The 20,891-nt window shown below is 43.9% G+C and overlaps 1 protein-coding gene across 2 annotated transcripts in view; it reads right to left on the reverse strand.

Moving 5' to 3' along the window:
* Window positions 1-398: 398 nt before the first annotated feature.
* LOC142572729 (putative ubiquitin carboxyl-terminal hydrolase MINDY-4) overlaps window positions 399-20,891 on the reverse strand; it is a 42,144-nt gene continuing 21,651 nt past the window's right edge. For both annotated transcript variants that reach the window (XM_075682045.1, XM_075682044.1), the window contains exons 13-16: window positions 17,435-17,590; window positions 6,066-6,240; window positions 2,953-3,022; window positions 399-577 (exon numbers count right to left, since the gene is read on the reverse strand). In XM_075682045.1, the coding sequence (XP_075538160.1) occupies window positions 529-577; window positions 2,953-3,022; window positions 6,066-6,240; window positions 17,435-17,590 (450 nt within the window). In that variant the 3' untranslated portion in view covers window positions 399-528. The remainder of the gene's footprint in view (window positions 578-2,952; window positions 3,023-6,065; window positions 6,241-17,434; window positions 17,591-20,891) is intronic.

Genomic DNA, 20,891 nt, shown 5'->3' on the forward strand with positions numbered 1-20,891 from the left:
CAGCGCTAAAAGGTGTAGAACGTATAGCACTGTGCCTCAGCGTATCTTTCTCAGTAAAGAAAAGTCCTGTTAAATGAAACATACTTCCGGTCCCTTGAGGTTCCTTTCAAAATAATGTAGCTTCTTTTTCTTCACAGTGCAATGCTTGTGAGCTCTAGACAACTGAAGATGTGTCTGTACATTTGTAAAACAATAGAAAAAGAAAAGGATTCACAATAATACAGCCAAGGGAAACCATATGCAGCAGAGGCTGAACACCAAGTGTGCCTCCATCTAATAAACATACACAAATCTTGAGCAGGTGCAATGGGAAGCAATAAACATGCTACGCGTTGACTAGACCGACTACTTATCTTCAACCCATGTCATATCTTTATAATGAGGTTTAGCTAACCATATATGACAAGCATATTTATTATTAAAGCTCAAAATTTTGCTTTACTGCTTAAATACAATAATAATAAAAAAATAAAAGGAACACATGCAGTTACTGCACAAGGTGGAATGAGTTTCCTGATGATTGAGGCATCACAGCAAGGGCTCAGCGTTGTTCCATGACACTGATGCTCCTTGCCACCTGCAAGCAGTAAAACACTAGTCTGTCGATTCACTCTTACTTCAAGGCACAGCTAAGAAATGCGGAGAGCTTATGTGTTGCCACATGCATAGCCGTTACAACTGCTGGCAACCTGGCAGGCGTTCTGAGCTGACAGTGCCCCTGGTGGGCGCCATGGGTGAAATGCGAGGAGGCCAGGTGAGGAGGCTGAGTGGTGCCGCCAGAGGGATTGCATGGGCACAAAAAGTCTATAGCAGGCTATGGCTTTACATATGCTGATGGTAGCAGCTCGGATTTTGTGCAGTCACCAGTTCACGGAGCACACTTAGGGAACTGTCAGAAATTAATCCTGTTTATACTGACATTGTTTAACCTGCTGAGTTTTTCACTGAATAATAATAATAATAATAATAATAATAATAATAATAATAATAATAATAATAATAATAATAATAATAATAATAATACTTGGGTGAACAGCTTTTCCTTAGCTAAAATATTATCACTGTATCCAGCATGTGATGATGATCTTATCATGTATTATTTACTTTTGCACATATTCCCACAAAGCCCAAACACTAGTCTAAATGAAGAAAAATATTTATTTATGGTCATGGAGAGCGCATTTGTTATTTTAAATTTTAATCAAATTTTTGTTATTTATTTCATAAGCTGCTTTGCTGGACAATTCACAACTGGGAACTTGCTTCAGTATGTTGAAAATGCCTACTATGCGAGCTTCATGCTATCTTGCACGTCAGTCAGAATTTCGAGGTATCAAATTCTGCTAGGCACAAATTATATGTTGGCCATTGCAGGAATATTCGAAGACAGTAGCATCTACCTGGAACTAATACAAGGCTATTTCAACCGAATGGTTTCCAACTGGTTTGGTTTATGGCTAAGACGACACATACGCACCCCTTAAAGCAAGCAAAAATAACAAGACGGAAGACTATCTCATAAAAAAAAGAAGAAAAAAAAAAGAAAAACTTCCTAGCTTGTTCTTCAAAGAAGTGCACTCATCTACTATGGTTAAATGGCCAAGAAGTCAGCAGTTATGGTTATGGAAAAAAGGTGCAGTCGAAGAATAATGCAATTAATATAAAGAAATAATTTGAAAAAAAAATTATATTTAACTGATCATTATTTAACTGATAGTTATCAATTCTGTGATACATTAAAGAATGTGAAGTGTTGTTTAGAGACGACATGCACATAACACATAATTATAGAGGCTGCACATATTGCAAGGCTAGATGGTGTACGTGCGGGCAAGCTTACTATTGCACCACCTGACAAGAAAATGATGGTGTTGCGAAGCACTGGAATGCATTGTGGGTCAGGATAGGAGGGTCTTTTGTAATTTGCTATTTTTCTTTGTTTATAAGGTACGTATGTCATCTCATCAATAAATTTAGCATCTTTAACTCGGTACTTGTCTTTGTCTTGCTTTGTGTCATCACACAGAACAAATGCAACTGAGCTAAGCAGGAGAAAGATAGCAGATGGTAGGCTGAAGGTTAATTAATCGACAGTATGAATTCCCAGTGAAATGGAAGAACTGTCATCCAGTGAAGTGCAGCCTCATGCTACCGTCAGGTAGATGGCAATTTCTTCACTGTCATGGTAGTTCCTCTACCCTTGTGGATTTCCACAGAACTGATCTGCCATATTTAGTGCTTCCCTGTGTCTTGAGTTGTCGATTAATTTCGTCTTGCCCTGCGATCTGCTAGCCTCCTAGACGGTAGAGTGACCGCCTCGGAAAGGCATTGGTCCTGGCTTTGATCCCTGAACCAAGACAAAATTTTCTTCAACTGCGAAGTTTTTCTTCCTAAGAAACCTGTATGGGTTTTCACTGTAGCTTCGTGCTGCTCTTGGCTCGGAGCTCTCCACATGGGAAGAATGGGGGGCCACACTGCGCGCGACGGACCTGTACTGGCACAGGACTGCCACCATGCGGGCTGCAGATGTGCTGCAGCGACATGGACTGGTGGGCCTCTACGCTCAGTAGGGCCATGCCTAACCTGGGCTTGCAGCTTACACCAGTGGACATTGAAGTCTCCTCTCCCTCTTTCTCTCTCTCTCTCTCTCTCTAGTACATGATAATTCTTCCTCTCTTTTCCATTTTATTTAAAGTCTTTCATGTTTCAAATTTATACAGAATTGATTTGTCATATAAATTATCAAAGTTGCTCAGTGCCGTCTGTTCCCGTAGATACCAATTATCCCTGTGACATGATTTCGCCTATGCTAGAGATTTCCATAAAACTTATCTGGTTATTTGATGCTCCAGAGCTTCACATTATCGACAATTTGCCATTAATAAGCCAGTACCACAATCTAGAGCATGCCATGTCGCTGCTGACAGTGAAAAAGCATGCGTGTGACGTCACCTTGTTCGGATGCAAAGCTCTAGAGGGGGCGTCATCACAACATCTTCGTTACTAATGCCTGCTGTTGGATCTGTAACAAAGAAAAATAGTCTCAATCCCAGTTCATAAGGAAGGTTCACAAGAAAATTTTCAGGCCTGTTCTAAGCAAAGTTCAACAGCAATGAAGCATTTTGCTAACACACATCAGAATTGGAATTTGAGGCTTGAATAATTAAGGAAGAAATGAGGGAAATGACCTATAAAGGGTATCACTGATTTGTCTAAATTAATTTGCTTCAAGTGAGAGCACGTAGGAACACCACAACATTTATCATTTGTCACTGTGGTGCACAAGTCGCAGAAAGTCACAATCTTCTAGCTATCCCAAAAGGCAGCAAAATAAATACAGATATTGCGAATCAAGTAACATGTGAATCATGTGCTTCTTTTAATGCTAAATTTGTGAATAAAGATTGGAAAAAATTTATTCATGTGGGTTTGTTCTTTCAGCATATTCAGTCAAATGATAGCAACAGTTGCTGTGAAAAGCAACCTTAAAAACTGTGCTCCCTTCAAGGTGTAATTTGGTTACACAGCAATAATAATCAACAATCTTGCATGCATTTCTTATTAAAGAGAGCATGTGGCTTGAGCACTGGTACATGCGGAAAATACAAGCTGGCTTTTCAGCCTGGAAGCAAACACCCAAGCATGCTAGTGCATTGTTTCAGCTAAAAAAACGCTATTAAAATGGAAACAGGCAGACATGAAAACATTGCACTTGAGCTTGAAACCAAACTTCTGACTGCTACTCTTTTCTCTCTCATGTTTATGCAAAGACCAAATGTGTCAGGCTCCTCCTTTGAAACAGCCCTTTTCTTCGGAAGCCTTCCTAGTCTCCTTCAATTGATGGTGTTACACATTTAGCAACTGTGGAAGAGAAACTCTTTGTTGTCTAACATAAAAGTCTGTGCAACCAAAGTGTCCTCCCACACCACCAGGTCCTGAAGCTATAATGGGGGACCATAATACTACAGGAATTAATTGCTTATTGGGATAACTAAGCACCACCATGATGTTGATGTGCATCTGAAAGAAAAAAAGCCATCCCTGCCTCTAAGATTGGTCCAGTGCACAACAAGTGCGAGTGCCTTGTCAACAAATGCTATGGCATCGTTAAATAACTGCACTCAATGAACACAATTTTCTGCAGGATAATAAGCACTGGTCTTTAAGAAATGCGCTGTCACTGAACGTTTTATATGTGACACATACACACATACAGTAGTGAACAAAAAGATATGATACAATATTTTGCATTTGGGAACTGTAAGCTAAACTAATGTTAGTGCTACGTTATGCCAGACAGCTAGCCTAGGGTGATAGTCTCTTGAACATGCGCTGCCATGTTACGTTGCCCACACTGCAAGGACCACCCACTGTGCACACATCTTGCGCATTCCAACAATTTATCACAAGGAAACCGTATACATCAACCAGTATGTCAATGTGTGTGTGCATTGGTGAGATTAATTTTGATGATAGGTAGAGAGGTTAGCCAAAGAAAAGGTCTGGAATGCTACTACAGGTTCAGTATGTATAACAAGAGGTCAAAGGATGAGAGAAAATGAAAAAAATGCATGCACATCCACTTGCACACAAACTCGGAAAGGTGCAGCAGTGAACACCATGGTATCGGCTTTATGGTTTGGCTTTATGGTATTGTCAATAAACAAAATGTTATCCATCTCTGTTCCTCTGAGATGGATAACAGAGAAAGATAGTTATGCCTGTTACTTTCATTTCCATCAACAGTGTGAAAACCTGCATAATTTTTGGCTTTTCTGACATGACATGCTTATGCTTGCGCTCACTGACCTTCTGACGCTCAGCATTCAACAACATGTTTAACCCTTTAGGTGCTCTGCCTAAGTATACTCGCCTGGGCATCGACACAGACCCCTGGCCATGCCCACATAAAACCGTGTCACTCTGTCCCCACACTTCCTGCTTTTACCAAAATAATTAGCCAAGATGAAACATCCATAAACTCCTAGTACGATCTACACAGAGGTTGGTTAAACTAAAGCTGTACGAGGCTTAGCTTTTACATGGCAGATGGCATGACAAAGCGTATTGATTGCCGGTGTCACTTGCGTCCCTTCTTTTTTGACATGTCAGGCCAGTGCAGACAGTCTGCGTGTTTTTTGAGCGATGCACAAATTCAACTCATGTTAACTCCGATACAGATGACTTTGATGTTGCCCATGAAGTGTCTTTACAAGTGACAATGAAGGTGACAAAGACGTCATGTCATCTAATCAATCAATCAATCAATCAATCAATTTTTATTTGTTCAGAAAATCTAGATAGTCTTTAGCACTAACAGCAGAGAGCCTTTTTTTTTTCAGATGAGAAAAATTAAAATGTTCAGCAGCATATGGCCAATGAATCTGAATTTAAATTGTGCTAATGTGCTACTTAGAAAGAAACTGAATTTGTTGCACTCTGAAAAAACCTCCAGTGCAGAGTGGGCAGGAATGCCAGAAAGATCCGGCACTCAAAAGGTTAAGCTAGGGCATCAGACCACTGGAGGACTGAAAGGCTCCAGCACTTGCAGGCACTAGCAGCTCAATCAATCAATCACACACAAATTTTATTTTTGCCATAGACAATACATTGTTACTGTAAAAATGGGGGGCCAGAGAAAAAAGCTGCATCTGCGCAGCTTGACTGAGCTCTAGCCACCCGTACAGCAGCAGTGACATGCTAATGAGTAATGACACTCTTGCTTTGCATCTCTACAAAAGCTTAAAACCAAAAAGCCGGCTCCAAGGGTAACAGGCCTGCGTATCCCTCTTCTCTTTCAGTTAAACACAATTTGCATTAAGTGAAAAGCCAACTTACAAATAATTTCTGTTTTAAGGGTTATGGAACTTTTATCAATTAGGAATTCCTTGCCATTCTTCCTTTCCCTGCAGTGTAGTGGTCGCATGCTTTCATAGTTCGTAATTTCTATGTGATTCCTGCCAGTGGCAGCTACAGAAAATCACATTACTACAAACACTAAGGCTACCCTACTTTCTGAGAAAAATAAAAATATATCGCCAGGAAAAGAGAAAAAAAGGTTGTACCAATTGTCAGTCGTACTTCCTCTTCCTGCTTGTTCAGACCGTCATAGTAAAACAGGTCAAACTTTTCGTCTTCAGGTGCAAGAGCCAGGAATGACTTGGAAAAGAGCACTGAAAAGTGGCTCTCACTCAGCACGATCCAGATCGGGTACTTTGGATCCTTGTAGTACGAGCCAACCTTCAACGAGAGAGGTACGGCATCATGTCATATTCTGCACTGATCAAATGTGTGCTTCTACAAAAAAAAAGAAGAAGCTTGTAAGCATCAGCAAAAAATTGGAGGACGCTTAAGCTTCGCCTTCAAGAGTGGAACGCGACAGCGTTCCCGTCGACCCGCCAAGGGGTGTAAGACAATGGGCTACGGCGCAGCGACTACGCGCCCCGCATCGGACGCGGTGAGCGTCGAGCAACGCAGCGTTCGGCGCGACAACAAAATGTGCGCCTGAGCAAGCGACGCACTCCTGAGCCTTAGAAACAGCTCGTTTCTAAGGCAACACCGCGTTCACTAGAGGCGCTTTTGTACCGCTTTGAAGCATCGAACTCGTGGCTCAGTGGTAACGTCTCCGTCTCACACCCCGGAGACCCTGGTTCGATTCCCACCCAGCGCATCTAGGAAGTTGCTTTTTATTTATGAAGTGCCTGCCATGATTTATCGCTCACGGCCAACGCCGCGGACGCCGACGCCGACGCCGACGACACCGGCTTTTCTGCGACACGAGCTCCTTAACGCTATCGCGTTAAAACATGTCTTCCTTATCTCCAGGCAACCAGGACAGACATGCAGGGCAAAGACAAAAGCGCCCAGAAATTATTCATCAAAAATTGTACGCTTCTAAAAAGAAAAGAAGAATGAAACAGGTTTACTCTTGTTTCACAGTGATTTGCTATGACATTGCATTGGACTAATTCGTGATCTTCATGGTAATATGTGCTCAGCGCAGATAACATATTGCAAAACAGAAGCATTCTGTTGTACCTCGTTATCCGTGTTCTTCCGGCTGTACTAAACTTATTCCATTATCTAGTCATCTGCTGTCTGAACACAAGAGTGATTTTAATCCTTGGAAGTACCCGTGACAGCCATTTCTTATTGCCACCTTTTGGATACCACGATAGCGTCACATGTCCGTTCATCATCATCATCACCATCATCATCATCATCATCCTATTTTATGTCCTCTGCAGGACAACGTTCTTTCCCAGTGATCTCCGATTACCCCTGGCTAGTGGTAGTTGATTCCAAGTTATGCCTGCAAATTTCCTAATTTCATCACACCACCTAATTCTTTGCCATCTTCAACAGCGCTTTCTTTCCCTTGGTACCCACTCTATAACTCTAATCATCATTGTCATCATCATCACTATCAGCCTACTTTTATGTCCATTCCAGGATGAAGACCTCTCCCAGCAATTTCCAATTACCCCTGTCTTGCACTAGCTTATTCCAACTTCCGTCTGCAAATTTGCTAATTTCATCACCCCACCTAATTTTCTGCCTTCCTTGACTGCGTTTCCCTTCCCTTGGCATCCATTCCCTAACTCTAATGGCCCACCAGTTATCTACCCTACGCATTACATGGCCTGCCCAGCTCCATTTTTTTTCTCTCTTAATGTAAATGCGTGTTTGGCAGAGAAATCTGAGCTCCTCATTTATGTACCATCGCGATGTGGCCGAAACATATGCAACTATGAGGAACAAAACAATCCGAAAATTCACCTAACTACTCCAGATGGTACGCACATACCCAAGGTTGACAAGATCAGAGTATTGGGTTTCATTATTGAAAGTAACGACTACAATGGAGAGACCACACACAAATGAGACAATATAACATCTCAAATCATGCGGCTACTTAAACGAATAGCCAACAAACATAGTGGAATGAAAGAAGGCAGTCTGATTCAACTAGTCCATGCGTTCGTAATAAGCAGAATAGTATACGTGGCACCGTACCTATGATGGTATTCATCAGAAAAATACAAATTAGACTGCTTAATCAGAAAAATCTACAAGCAAGTCATCAGACTCTCCATCACCAACAGCAACAATAGACTACTGCAGCATCCACAACACACTGGATGAGCTAATCGAGGCACAATGAATGGCACAATAAGAATACCTGTCAAAAACCAAAACAGGTAGGTAAACATTGGATCGCCTAGGTATAAGGTATCATACCCAACATGGCGTCAAAATATATATGCCCAGACACATCAGAGACCTGATAACCATCCCTCTAATACCCAAGAATATGCATCCTACACACCATCAGGGTAGACGGGAAAGCAGAGCATGCAATATACAGAAGAAACTCAGTAACAGAAAGGACACCCCATTTGTAGACGCAGCTAGATACAGACACAAGCGCACCTATACAGCAGTGGTGATAAATTACAAGGGAAAATGCATGATGAGTGCTACAGTCAAGACACTACACGCAGAAACTGCAGAGGAAATAGCTATCGTGCTAGCTATAGCCCAAACATAAGCGGGCATAATCATCAGTGATTAAATTAAATTATGGGGTTTAACGTGCCAAAACCACTTTCTGATTATGAGGCACGCCGTAGTGGAGGACTCCGGAAATTTCGACCACCTTGGGATCTTTAACGTGCACCTAAATCTAAGTACACGGGTGTTTTCGCACTTTGCCCTCATCGAAATTGCGGCTGCCGTGGCCGGGATTCGATCCCGTAACCTCGTGCTCAGCAGCCCAACACCATAGCCACTGAGCAACCATGGCAGGTAATCATCAGTGATTCCCAGACGGCAATATGAAACTTCACCAACGGTTGAATCTCCCCAGAAGCACTACTATTCCTGAAATTAGCTAATAGCCATGACAAAAGTGTCGATCTCATCTGGACACCCGCTCACACACTACCAGATGGTAGCAATGAGGCGGCGCACCGCATGGCTTGAGAGCTTAAGGACTGAGCCTCGGTTAGTCCCGCCTCACCGACTACTGATGAGCGGGAGTGGGAAGTTCGAATGACCAGATTTCACAAAATTACACAACACCACAGATTGCCAGAGGCACACATTCCCACCGCGGCACCCAAAATTAAGCAAAATTCAGTCTGTTGAATGGCGGAAGTTACAGACCAGATCCTATCTGAGTCCTACTATTATGCACCTAATACACCCATGTTTACACACGACTGACAAATGCAGACATTGCGACTCTAGAGCCACCCTGAAGCATATCCTATGGGAATGCACGGCTACAATACAGGATAACGGTGATGCAGCCTCAAACAGCGACAGCCTCTGCATGTGCTGGAGTCTGTATTGCTCAGCTCGGCCCTGCAGCACCAACTCTGGGCCGTCCAGCAAGCCGAGGAAGCCGCCAAGGGCCAACCACCTTTGGCTGAAACCTGGGCGGGGTTCAGGCCCACCCCACCAAATCGCAGGGCACGCAATAAAGTTATATGAATAAATGAATTAATGTAAACTAGAATAATTGGCTATCCCTACTTGCTCTCTGATTCACACCACTCTCTTCCTGCCTCTTAAAGTAATGCCTAACATTTTTCTTTCCATTGCACTTTGCGTGGTCCTTAACTTGCTATTGAGCTCCTTTGTTAACCTCCAAGTTTCTGCCCCATATGTTAGTGCCAGTAGAGTGCAATGATTGTACACTTTTTTTTCAATGACAGTGGTAAGCTCCCAGTCAGGATTTGGCAATGCCTGCTGTGTGCACTCCAACCAAGTTTTACTCTTCTGTAAGTTTCCTTCTCATGGTCAGGGTCACCTGTGAGTAATTGACCTAGGTTAACATACTCCTGTGCAGACTCTACAGGCTGACAGGTGATCATAGTTCTTGTTCCCTTGCCAGGCTATAGATCATTATTTTTGTTTTCTGCATATTAATCTTCAACCCCACTCTTACATTCTCTGTGTTAAGGTCCTCCATCATTTGTTGCAACTCGTCCCCAGTGTTGCCGAATAGGACAATGTCATCTGCAAACAGAAGGTTGCTGAGATATTCGCCATTGATCTTCACCCCTAAGCCTTCCCAATTTAATAGCTTGAGTACTTCTTCCAAGCACACAGTGAATAGCAGTGCAGAGATTGTGTCTCCTTGTCTGACCCCTTTCTTTATAGGTATCTTCCTACATTTCTTAAGAATTAGGGTAGCTGTGGAATCTTTGTAGATATTTTCCAAAATATTTACATAAGCCTCCTCTACTCCTTGATTACGTAGTGCCTCTATGACTGCTGGCATCTCTACTGAATCAAATGCCTCTTCATTATCTATGAAAGCCATGTAGAGAGGTTGACAGTACTCTGCAGATTTCTCGATTGCCTGATTGATTACATGGATGTGATTCATTGCACAGTATCCCTTCCTGAAGCCAGCCTGTTAGCTTGGTTGACCAAAGTCAAGTGTTGCCCTTATTTATTCTATTGGAAATTATTTTTATGAATATTTTACACAATACTGGAAGTAAGCTAATGGGCCTATAATTTTTCAATTCTTTAATGTCTTCCTTTTTGTGGATTAGTATAATGTTGGCATTCTTCCAGTTCTCTGGGACCCTTGAAGTCGTGAGATATTTTGTATAAAGGGCTGCAAGCTTTTCAAGCACGATGTCCCCTCCATCTTTGATTAAACTGACTGTTATTACATCTTCATCTGCCGCATTTCCTCGTTTCATGTCTTCTAAAGCCCTTATAAGTTCATCACAAGTTACAGAATGAGCCTCTGTAACCTGTTCATTACTGCTTTCAAAGGTGTCCTGGCTGCTCTGGGTATTGTACAGGTCAGTATAGAATTCTTCCACTGCTTTTGCTATATCTTTGAATTTGATGATGATATTGTCCTGCTTATCTTTCAGCGCATACATCTTGGCTTGTCCTAGGCCAAGTGTTCTTCTCACTGATTTCATGCTGCATCCATTCATTACTGCATCCTGTTAGGAATGGCCGGACGGTGTGGCAACGTGCCAGCTATTTCAGCCCGCTACACGTGTCCAATCCAACCAGACGGGGCGCCCTTCAGAGAACTGCGAATAAACCGGCAGCCACGTGGCGCGGGGTCAGCTCAGGAATGTGGTACTCGGCCGCGCCACCCAGGACAAAGCAGAGTTCTACGAAGCCCTCTGACGTCGGCTCCGGACCTTTACACCTGTGTGTGTGTGCAACACGAGTATGTGAGCCCGCCTCCTCCAAAAGGGCGGGTCATCTTTGGTGACGTCGAGCGGTGACGTCGAACGATGACTGGATGAACGTTTCCGTTCGCTTGGACTCAAGGGGGGACCAAGTGCTTTTAAGCAGCGTTTGCCGGCTGCTAGAGCGTGCTCGTCGTCAGGAGCTGAGTGCTCGTTGTGTGCTCGTCGTAGTGAGCTGAGTGCTCGCTGTGTGCTCGGTGTCGTGCTCGAAATGTACTAGTGAGCTGTGTGCACGTAAGCTGTTTGCTGTATGTTAGTCTTGCAGGCTCCATATGGGAGTCACGCTAGACTGTCGATATATGTCTGTTCAAAATGTAAATTCAGGAAATAAATCCTGCTCTCCTAAGTCCCGACGAAGAGTCAAGCTCCTTCCTACAGCTACGACTGCCAACTCTGACAATCCTCAGTCTTTCTTACGTTATAATTTCGAATATCCTTTATTTTCTCCTTGTTGATCAGTTCTGACAATTCTGGGAATTGTATCTGATCTCTCGAGTTGGACTGTTTCATTCTTTGTTGTATCTTTATTAGGTCTTTTGTTGCTTGGGAGAGCTTACCTACTGGTTGCCTTTGTGCGTTGCCTCCCACTTCAAGTGCTGCTTCTGAAGCTAGCTTACTTACGCTTTTATTCATTACCTCTATGTCCTCTACGTCTCACTCTTCTAAGGCTGCATATTTGTTTGCAAGTACCAGCCTAAATTGGTCCGCTTTTATTCTTACACTGTTTAGGTTGGCCTGTTTTTTCTTGACCAATTTTACTCTTTCTCTCTTCAAATTCAGGTGAATACTAGACCTCACTAACCTATGATCACAGTTTGGTACTCATAATTATTTGTGGATGTAAAAAAACAGCCTGTGAATTCACATTTTTAAATTCTAATTACGTTAATTATCTGTACTTTTTCAAATGTTTCCATCGGTGACGCACTGGATGCATAATTTTCATTAACTAGTGTTTTGCTCCCCGAGGTGTAGTTGCGCTTCAGTCACATGACCGCTGCTCATTGGTTTAAAAGCGCACTTCATCCTCACCTTCGCGACCATGCGGATTGACCTTGCTAGCCGTGTGCACAAACGGCACGCAGCTACTCCGTACCGTACAACTCCTGGGGAAGCTAACGTCCGTTCACAGGCGAACATAACACAAGGCACCACATTCGTTTTTCTTTTTCTTTTTATGTTGGCTGTCTTTAGTTCCAGCAAAACAGTGCTTTTATGTAAGTTCAGTTAAGGCGCATACACACTAGCAAAAAAACGCGCGCGGCGTGGTGGAAGCGGCAAAACGCAGATGCGGCAGAATGGCAACGCCAACTGGTGGCCACTGCAACAGTCACATAGCAGAATGAAAATCTCGCCACCTCTCTTTTACATTGCGTGTGGGTGTGACATGTCGCGTGCCTTTTCCTTCGTCTGCTGCCAGATAGGCGCTGTGTTTAAGTTTTTCGTTCTTGGCGGCGGAACCGTTCAAGGTCTGGTCTTCCAACACTGGAGGAACGCCGTAAGCTACACCGTCTGAAGATGCTTTACACGATAGTGAACGGCCAAACTAAAATGAATTTTGACAAATACTTACAGTTTAACACATGTAGAAGTACCCGCGGAAAGCACAAACTTACCCTTATTGTACCCCAGGCTAGAACTATCGCTTATAAATTTTCATTTTTTCCTAGAATGATAAGAGAATGGAACAGGCTTCTACAAGAGGTAACGAACAAGCCTACTGTCGACTCTTTCTTATCGGCTATTTCTCAGTTGTGAGCGAAGCACGCAATTCCTTTTGTACCGAATTTTTATTCAACTCGTGTCATTAGTTTCAGGGATATTGTTCTGCGCAGTAGCGTACAAGTATGATCTGTGTTGCACTGTGTGTGAGCTTGCTGTGTTCGAATTTTATTTTGACATTTTCTTTGCTTGTACAGTATCCCTTTTTATTTTCTATGTACCACTCCTGCTTTGGCTACCAAAAAGCAGCTGGCAGTATTTTCAAATAAATAAATAAATAAATAAATAAATAAATAAATAACCTGAGTTATGTCTTACGAAAATGACGATGTTGTTGCCACGAATCATGTGCGCTCCCTCCTGTTGCGTTGCCGCCGTGTTTAAGAGACAAGGAGAATGAGGTACTGGGTGTTGTCGTCACATCCTTGTATTCAGGGTCCGTCTTCTTGTACAGAATCGGATATGGTGCCCTGTCCCCAATAACCTTTCCATCAAGACATCTCAGATTACTCATCACTGTAAAAATTATGCAGACCCCATGCACTGTGCGAATCGATGTAAGCGAAGCATTCCGTGCTGGATGCTTTGATTGACGATAATTAGCTGTGATGTTGGTGGCTAAAGCTTAATTTCTTCAACTTTTAGTCTAACACGAGAGTGGCGAGTTGATGTTAAACGTTACCTTGCGGGCACCACTGCGGTTTGTCTGCGTGGTACACAGAACACACAGGGAGAGGTGTTTGCTTGAGGTGTTCTGCGCCAAATTTCGTAACCTCTGAGACGGTTGAGCATAGTCATTGCCTCACATGGCACATTGCATTGTGGCAGAAGTATTAAACCTGAATTGGATTATGGGGCTGTATGTGCCAAAACCACAACTGGATTACGAGGCACGCCTAAGTGGCGGACTTCAGATTAATTTTGAGGCCATGATGTCCTTTAATGTGTCCAAAATCTAAGTGCATGTGCGTTTTCTATTTTGCCCCCATTGAAATGTGGCTGCTGCGGTTGGAATCAAATCTACGGCCTCTAGCAATGCCATAGCCACAAAGCTAATGCGACGGGCACAGAAGTGTTGATTTTACGACACTACGGAAGCGGTCAAGCTTCCGTAGTGTCGCCTGGACCCTGCGGTGTGCTTTAATTAATCCGGCTGTGCTTCTGCACGCCCTGCGTAGTTTGTCCGCTTGACATATTTGCATGGTGTTTATTTTTCACAAATAGCAGCAACGTACTGTACTGTACCTCTAACTTAAGCTTATCCAGTTTCCCCGCAATGCAACCGCAGTCCTATAGTAGTAGGGTTTGTTTGCCTTCTCACGTCACCTTCCCCCTCCCTAGTATGGTAGTAACTGCCTGTTTTCCTCCCTGCTCCCTACAGTTCTATCTACCACCCCTCTGGACTCTGGACTCACACCTTAGTAGAAAGGGAAGTGCTGCAGATTCTGCAGTGCTTCCGAGGCGAGTCGCGGATAATTACAGCTGTCAAGAGGCTAATGTGGCGACGGCCAGGGAGCTCCAGAGGGCATCGTGCACATATGACGTGGCGGTGTGAAAACGAGTTTCTAGCATCGCCTTTCCTCTCTGACTCGCTCCTGTCACGTATGCACTCGCAGTGACCCCCCCCCCCTCCCCTCTGACGCGGCGTGCCTGAGAGCAGCAGTAGCCACAGCAGCATGAGCAGTGGGAAAGTCGAAGGAAGAGGCAAAGAAAGCTTGGCTTTAAAAAACAATCGCAGACCATGACAATCAAAACAAGCGCAGACGAGACCAAAACAAGCGCGAGCGAGAGCTGACGCAAGCAGACGGTAGTACGAAACGACCACGCCGGCTGATATCACATATGAGTACGAACCAAGCGGTTGAGTGGGTCTGCACGATACTAGGTCTATCCGATTCAGCCAAGTTTCTCTGCACCTTCTGCACCTAGGCCTTCGATTCCCCGAGCTGCAGCAGTGCACCCTGCACCCTCGTGCTTGACTGAACGGGGTGCAAGACAAGGTGCCGCCACGGTGCAGTGCACCCTTTAACCTTGCTGCAAGCAGGTGCAGCTCGGCACACCATAACTGGCACCCCCTGCACCTTTTCGTTTGTGGAGCCGTGCACTTTTTTCTGAATCGAACGAACCTACTAGTTTCCCCTGCACACGTCATGTCGCTCTCATTGGTCGCCGGTTCGCGAAAGGTTGCAAAAAATCGGTCCAGTACCGAACCCTCCCGCGGCAAGAAAAATCTGCCTTCCGGCTACTTGCGGCTCCTCGCGCGGCGCACCGTGCAAGTTTTTCCACTAGTGTGTATGTACCTATACGCACAACCTAGTAAGTGCACGAGTGGAAAATGGGGGGTAGGGAACTGCGGACGGAGTGATGGGCATGAAGCTGAAAGTGAGCGAAGAAAGAGGTGCAAAGTCACGATGTGGCAAAAGTTCACAGCAAGATAACTGCGCTGGTCGTGCATCCACTCTCGTCTGCTTGGCGCTGTTCGGCTCCTGACGATTCAAACAGAGCTGTCTTGTGGAAACATGGCGATGATTCCGATGTCTGACTGGAAGCATACAAAGGACCAGCGCCGTTAACGCTGCGACGGAAATCCAACTCAATGGTACTCTGTCACGGAGTCGGTGTGTCTCTTCTAAATAGTGAGGAATTTACTCTAGGGACCTAAAAAAGTTGTCTTTAGTAACCGAGTGTCTTTTGTAACCATGTCTCTTGTATGTGACGTTGTTAACATGGCAAACATAGGAAAATCAACCAAACCATTTTCGAATGTCTCTTATAACCGCGTGTCTCTTGTAACTGTGTCTCTTGCAATGGGATTTTACTGTAGCTGCAGGAGTGTCATGCAGAGCACTGTCAAGTTGAACTATGTTATCAAATTCACCATCTTGTCATTGCTGATTGGCTGAATTGGGCGTTACACTGTCTCTGATTAGCTCAGAATGCCACTATGGTGGCATTCCAAAACATGGTGGAATATGACAGTGTCTGGCATAATGGCATTCCAGCTGTAGGAGCTGCAGTATATTTGTGCCTGCTCCACAAGTTTTAGGCTGCCATGACCTGAAAAGCTTTAAGGCGAATGTCTTGTACGCCCCATGAAGAGAAAAATCTGGCGTCCGTCCAGCATTATCATCCGATGGTACCAAAATCGACGTGACAAAGTGACAACGTCACATTCCCGGCGCTGGACCTGCTGCGGCTTGCACTGCGAAATCCCGCAGTGAACAGCCACAGTGTCAGTCGGACGCCATGGCCCATACCAAAAAAATTGGCCTGGCTCACTCCTAAAATTAGATGAAGGTGGATTAAAGTGGAGAAAGGCAGATTAAAGTGGATTAAAGTTGATTAAACTGGATTAAGGTGCATTTTTAAGTGTGGTATCCAAAATACCACAGAAGTGTGGCGCCAGAGATGAGCTGCTATGAGTGGTCGATAGTGTAAAGGAGGCCTCTGACAACAATGATGAGCGACGTCCTGTTTACTGCAACTCGGATGCGATTATTTTTTTTTCTCCTGGCCTGCACAGCTCTCGACTTTCTGCTGAGTTTGTGCATTGGCCTATGCCCCTTAACCAAGGGAGGTAAATCTGGGCCATGAGTGATTGACCTGAACACGTCATCATTACTCTTTCTCTCTCTCGCCATGAAAAACAGCTATTGCATTTATCATTTCCTTAAGTATGAAAATCGGGGTGCATGTTAAAGTGGAGGACATGGAATTTTTCATTTCAGCACTACAACCAAGGGCACATTACGATCAAGTAAACATGTTGTACAAGCCCAGCAAAGCACAGCCTCAATGTCAGTAATATCAGTGGAAGCTCTCTTTTCACTTAAATTCAAATAGAGCCCTTTAATAACTTTTTCTTTATGGTCATGAAACTTCTATGGTAAAACTTACTACAGCGCCAGAAGTAGCTGCATTGTGGCACAGCATCATTTGAAGGACACTTCCCGTCAGGTAGAGGATGCTAAATTGCAAGTATATTCCAGCAAGTTACATAACATTTCCTCCTGCAGCGTTATAAAAGACAGCAATAACAGCAGTGCATTCGAGTGAAGGCCACTGAGGATGCAATTAGTTAAATCCAAAACCGTAAGAAGCACATGAAGTGCTGATGTTGCTACTCAATTTATTAGTGACAATAAGCATTGCACTGGCATTGTGTAACAAAATTCTTCACTGGTTTTGCACGGCAACTGTGCCTCTTGAAGGACAGGACACAGTGTGCATATGCTTGGTCATTGTTAATAGTAATTAGACTGAAATCTCCGCACTTAGTGTGCTTGAGGTTCTGGATTACAAGAATTGTGCTCTTTGAGCCCTTAGTGGTCTTCCCTTGTATGAACCACTTCTTTTTCTCGAAGGAACGATAACACTGAGATTTTGCGTCTGTCTTTTTATAAATGTTCTGTTTTTCACAGTATTTCAATATGTGCAGAATGTGAGCACACACGCACAGACATATGGCAACCTACCTTGCAGGACTTGTAGTGTTCATAGAGTGAGAGCAAACCTATGTTTGACCGTGATGTGATGCCCCTCAGCACAGTTGTTTCTTCTTTGCCAAAACACAGTTTGTTGTCGAAGACATTTGTGACAGCCTTGCCCACGAGCAAAAGATTGACAACCTCCTGCAAAATTTTAGGCAAATGGGAATTTGTAGCAAAAACTTGGCATTACCAAGGCTGTCCTGCTGCTACAGTTGACAAAGGTCAAGCTCGCTAAAGCAATTGCATTTTAGTTCTTTATTGTAACTGCAAGCATTTTCTGTAGCTGTTCTATGAACCATTCATATTTTAACACTGCTTTAACTATGACATACATATTCTGAGTTATCTTGATAACTTTGCAGCGATAGCTCACCTTACTGCAATATGTAATTATTCCTGTGGCATTGAGCTTAAGACACACCTGCAGTGCAATTTATGATATTGCACATAGAAATTAACATATTGCTCATATTAATCAGCCACATTTACGTTATCAGATTTTTGCACCCATGTCTATTAAAAAATAAACCATATACATATAATATACATAAATATATATGATTAAATCTTTAATTTGAAGTAGCAGGACTAGTACATGCAACGTAAGGTTTTTGCATGATTCTTTTTTGTTTCTTATCACACACCACTGACAACCCGCAAATCCTGCTGATAACACAGGCAGAGTGCCGCTCAGGCAATTCACAAAGTATGAAAAGGAATAGCATTAGAACAGAAATGTTACATTATCCCGGCCCGATTTTCTGAGTAAACCAGGCATCAAATTAGGCAAAAAAGTGAAATTCCATCCCACAAATGATGCTTAGCATCTATGGGATGGAGATGCTGCACACAGTCTTTTAAGGGGCCTGCAATGCTCTTGAGAAATCTTGTTAGGGGACAAGAGTCCCTAGCCAGCATTTCGGAGTGGGGTTGAGCTTGTTTACACTCAGACGCTGGGTGCCGGTGCAGTGAAACAGGTGAAGCAGTGGGAACCGATGCTACATTTGGCAGTCGCTGTGTCGGACAGAGTGTCTCGCACCTGCAACGCTCATAGTCAGTTGTGCTGGATCATACATGCTAAGTCAGTCGTGTCAGATCATACGTTTCTTGCACCTTACGGCGATGTACGTTCAATATAACATCACGGATGTTTCCATCGGAGCAGTAGGGACCGTATATAGGCCGGGCTACATATATTGAAAATCTAGGAGGCAGGGCACCTTAGCAACTGCAATTGAACGCGACTGGCTGAAAGGTCACCGGCGACGCTTGACGCCCCTGCAACCAATATGAGAACGTGCCAAGCTACCTTAACACCTTTTATGCTAACCTAACGTAACGTAAAGTTAACCTAACCTAAGCTAATATGGCCGAGACATAAAGACTAATTCTCATGGCTTAACCACTGTGAGAATAGGCCATGCCACCCTAACACCTTTTACGCGAACCTAACCGTGGCTGAGATGCAAAGACAATAATCGGCACGGCGGAACCGCTGGGAGAATGCGCCGCGCCACCGTAACGCCTTTTACGCTAACCTAACGTAGGCAAGACCGAAAGCCAATAATCTGGCATGACTGACTCAGCACTGGCGCCGCATGCAGGCGTGAGAAAGTCTGTCCGATGTACCTTCAGACACAACGATTACCAAATGGAACATCCGTGCTCACTGCTTCACCTGCTTCACTGCACCGGCAGCCAGCGTCCGAGCATAAGCAAACTCGACCCCACTCTGCAATGCCGGCTTGCCTAGGCAACAAATGCATGCAATACGAGCAAAGAAACTTCTCCTCCGTGGTGCCTAGGCAAAGTCAGATATTCAAGTAGCAAAAATACCCAGATTTTCTTTCTCGTACCCACTTTTACTCGCGCCTGCGCAGAAATGTCAGGCGCCTCAGGCAGTGCCACGCCCCGCCGTACTTACTAGCAATTGTACAGATGCAACCAGGACAATTAAGCCACTCTTGGACATTGAAAAACACTTCATTAGTGTGCACTTTTCTGCCACAGACTGGTCACCTGATCAATGTTAAATGTGCATAAAGGTAGCAATAAACTCTGAATAACAACTGAACCAAGGCAATTGGGTGAAAGCCACTTTGCCGCTGCTAATGAAGAGCAGTGCTGGCAAAGTTAGCACTGACAGGGTTTGCTCAAATACCATATTAACCTTTAGAATAGGAAACTGTTGGGCTAGTTGGTTTGACATGATTTTTGCAAAGGGGAGTGCAGAAGCGTTGCGGAAAAAGGAAACATAGACAAGAAAGACAGTCACTTTCAACTAAGCATATTTTCAGAGACAGACCACCATGAAAGTTACTGCGCATGTGCTGTCATCAATAGTTGTGAAAAAAATTTTGCATTACTATGTCAATAATGACAGCTAGTGTAGGTGATAGCAACAACGGCACTTGCAAGTGGCCTGACAGAAATCATTCTAAAAAACCTTCGGAGCTTGGGGGACAGAGGAGGGGGTGTAGAAACTTCAGCCAAGGGCGAGGAACGTAAATTCCTTATCCATCAGATGCACTGACGGGGCACTAATACAAAGGTTAGCGTGAGCGTGTTTCTGACCAGCTTCGAGGATTTCCCTTTTGAGTCTGCCTTTAGATCTGCTTACAATCTCGGTTTTCTCGAAAAGTGGCTTAAAGTGGCTCTGTCCCCTTCCTCTGTCCCACTTCTCCCCAAAGGTTTTTTGGAATGATTTCTGTCAGGCCACTTGCACGTGCCATTGATGCTATCACGTACGCTAGCTGTCATTATTGATGTAGCGATGCATGGCCCTTTTGTTAAGCGAATTTTATATATATATGAGACATGTAAACTTTTTTTGACAATTCTCAATGGCAGCGCATGTGCGATAACATTCCTGGTGGTTTGTCTCTGAAGATATACTTAGTTTCCTGTACACGTCTACTTTTCCGCAACGCTTCTGCACTCCCCTTTGCAAAAACCACAATAACCATTTTTTTTTATGATTTCATCCTATAGTAAAATTTTGGGCACTAACCTCTGCAGAACCTTCATATCACTAGAGAGCAGCACTATTGGGAAGATCTTTCCCATAGCATGTGTGCGAGACCAATCTTTCCCTAACTGTTAGCCATTTGTGAAAATTTTAACAGCACAGATTTACAATAGGGTAGTAAAATGGTATGGCGCATGGTGATGGGCTGTCACGGAAGCAGTGCAGGTAGCCCTGCAGCATGCTCCACAAATGTGTGGAGTAAATGTGTGACTGACTAGGGAAGGGCAAGAAGCGCGAGCAACTTGCTAGCTCTTCATTTATGTGGTGTTCAGTGTGCACACAGATTTGAGGATATAAGGTAAAGGCAGAGAGTGAAACAATGCTACCCCTTATTTCCTTAAGCCTGTCCATGCTGTGAACAGAATCAAAATGAACACTAACATATGCATAAGCACAATAGGGGTCTGAAACTAG

This window comes from Dermacentor variabilis, chromosome 2 (genome assembly GCF_050947875.1).
Source record: "Dermacentor variabilis isolate Ectoservices chromosome 2, ASM5094787v1, whole genome shotgun sequence".
Taxonomy (NCBI): domain Eukaryota; kingdom Metazoa; phylum Arthropoda; class Arachnida; order Ixodida; family Ixodidae; genus Dermacentor; species Dermacentor variabilis.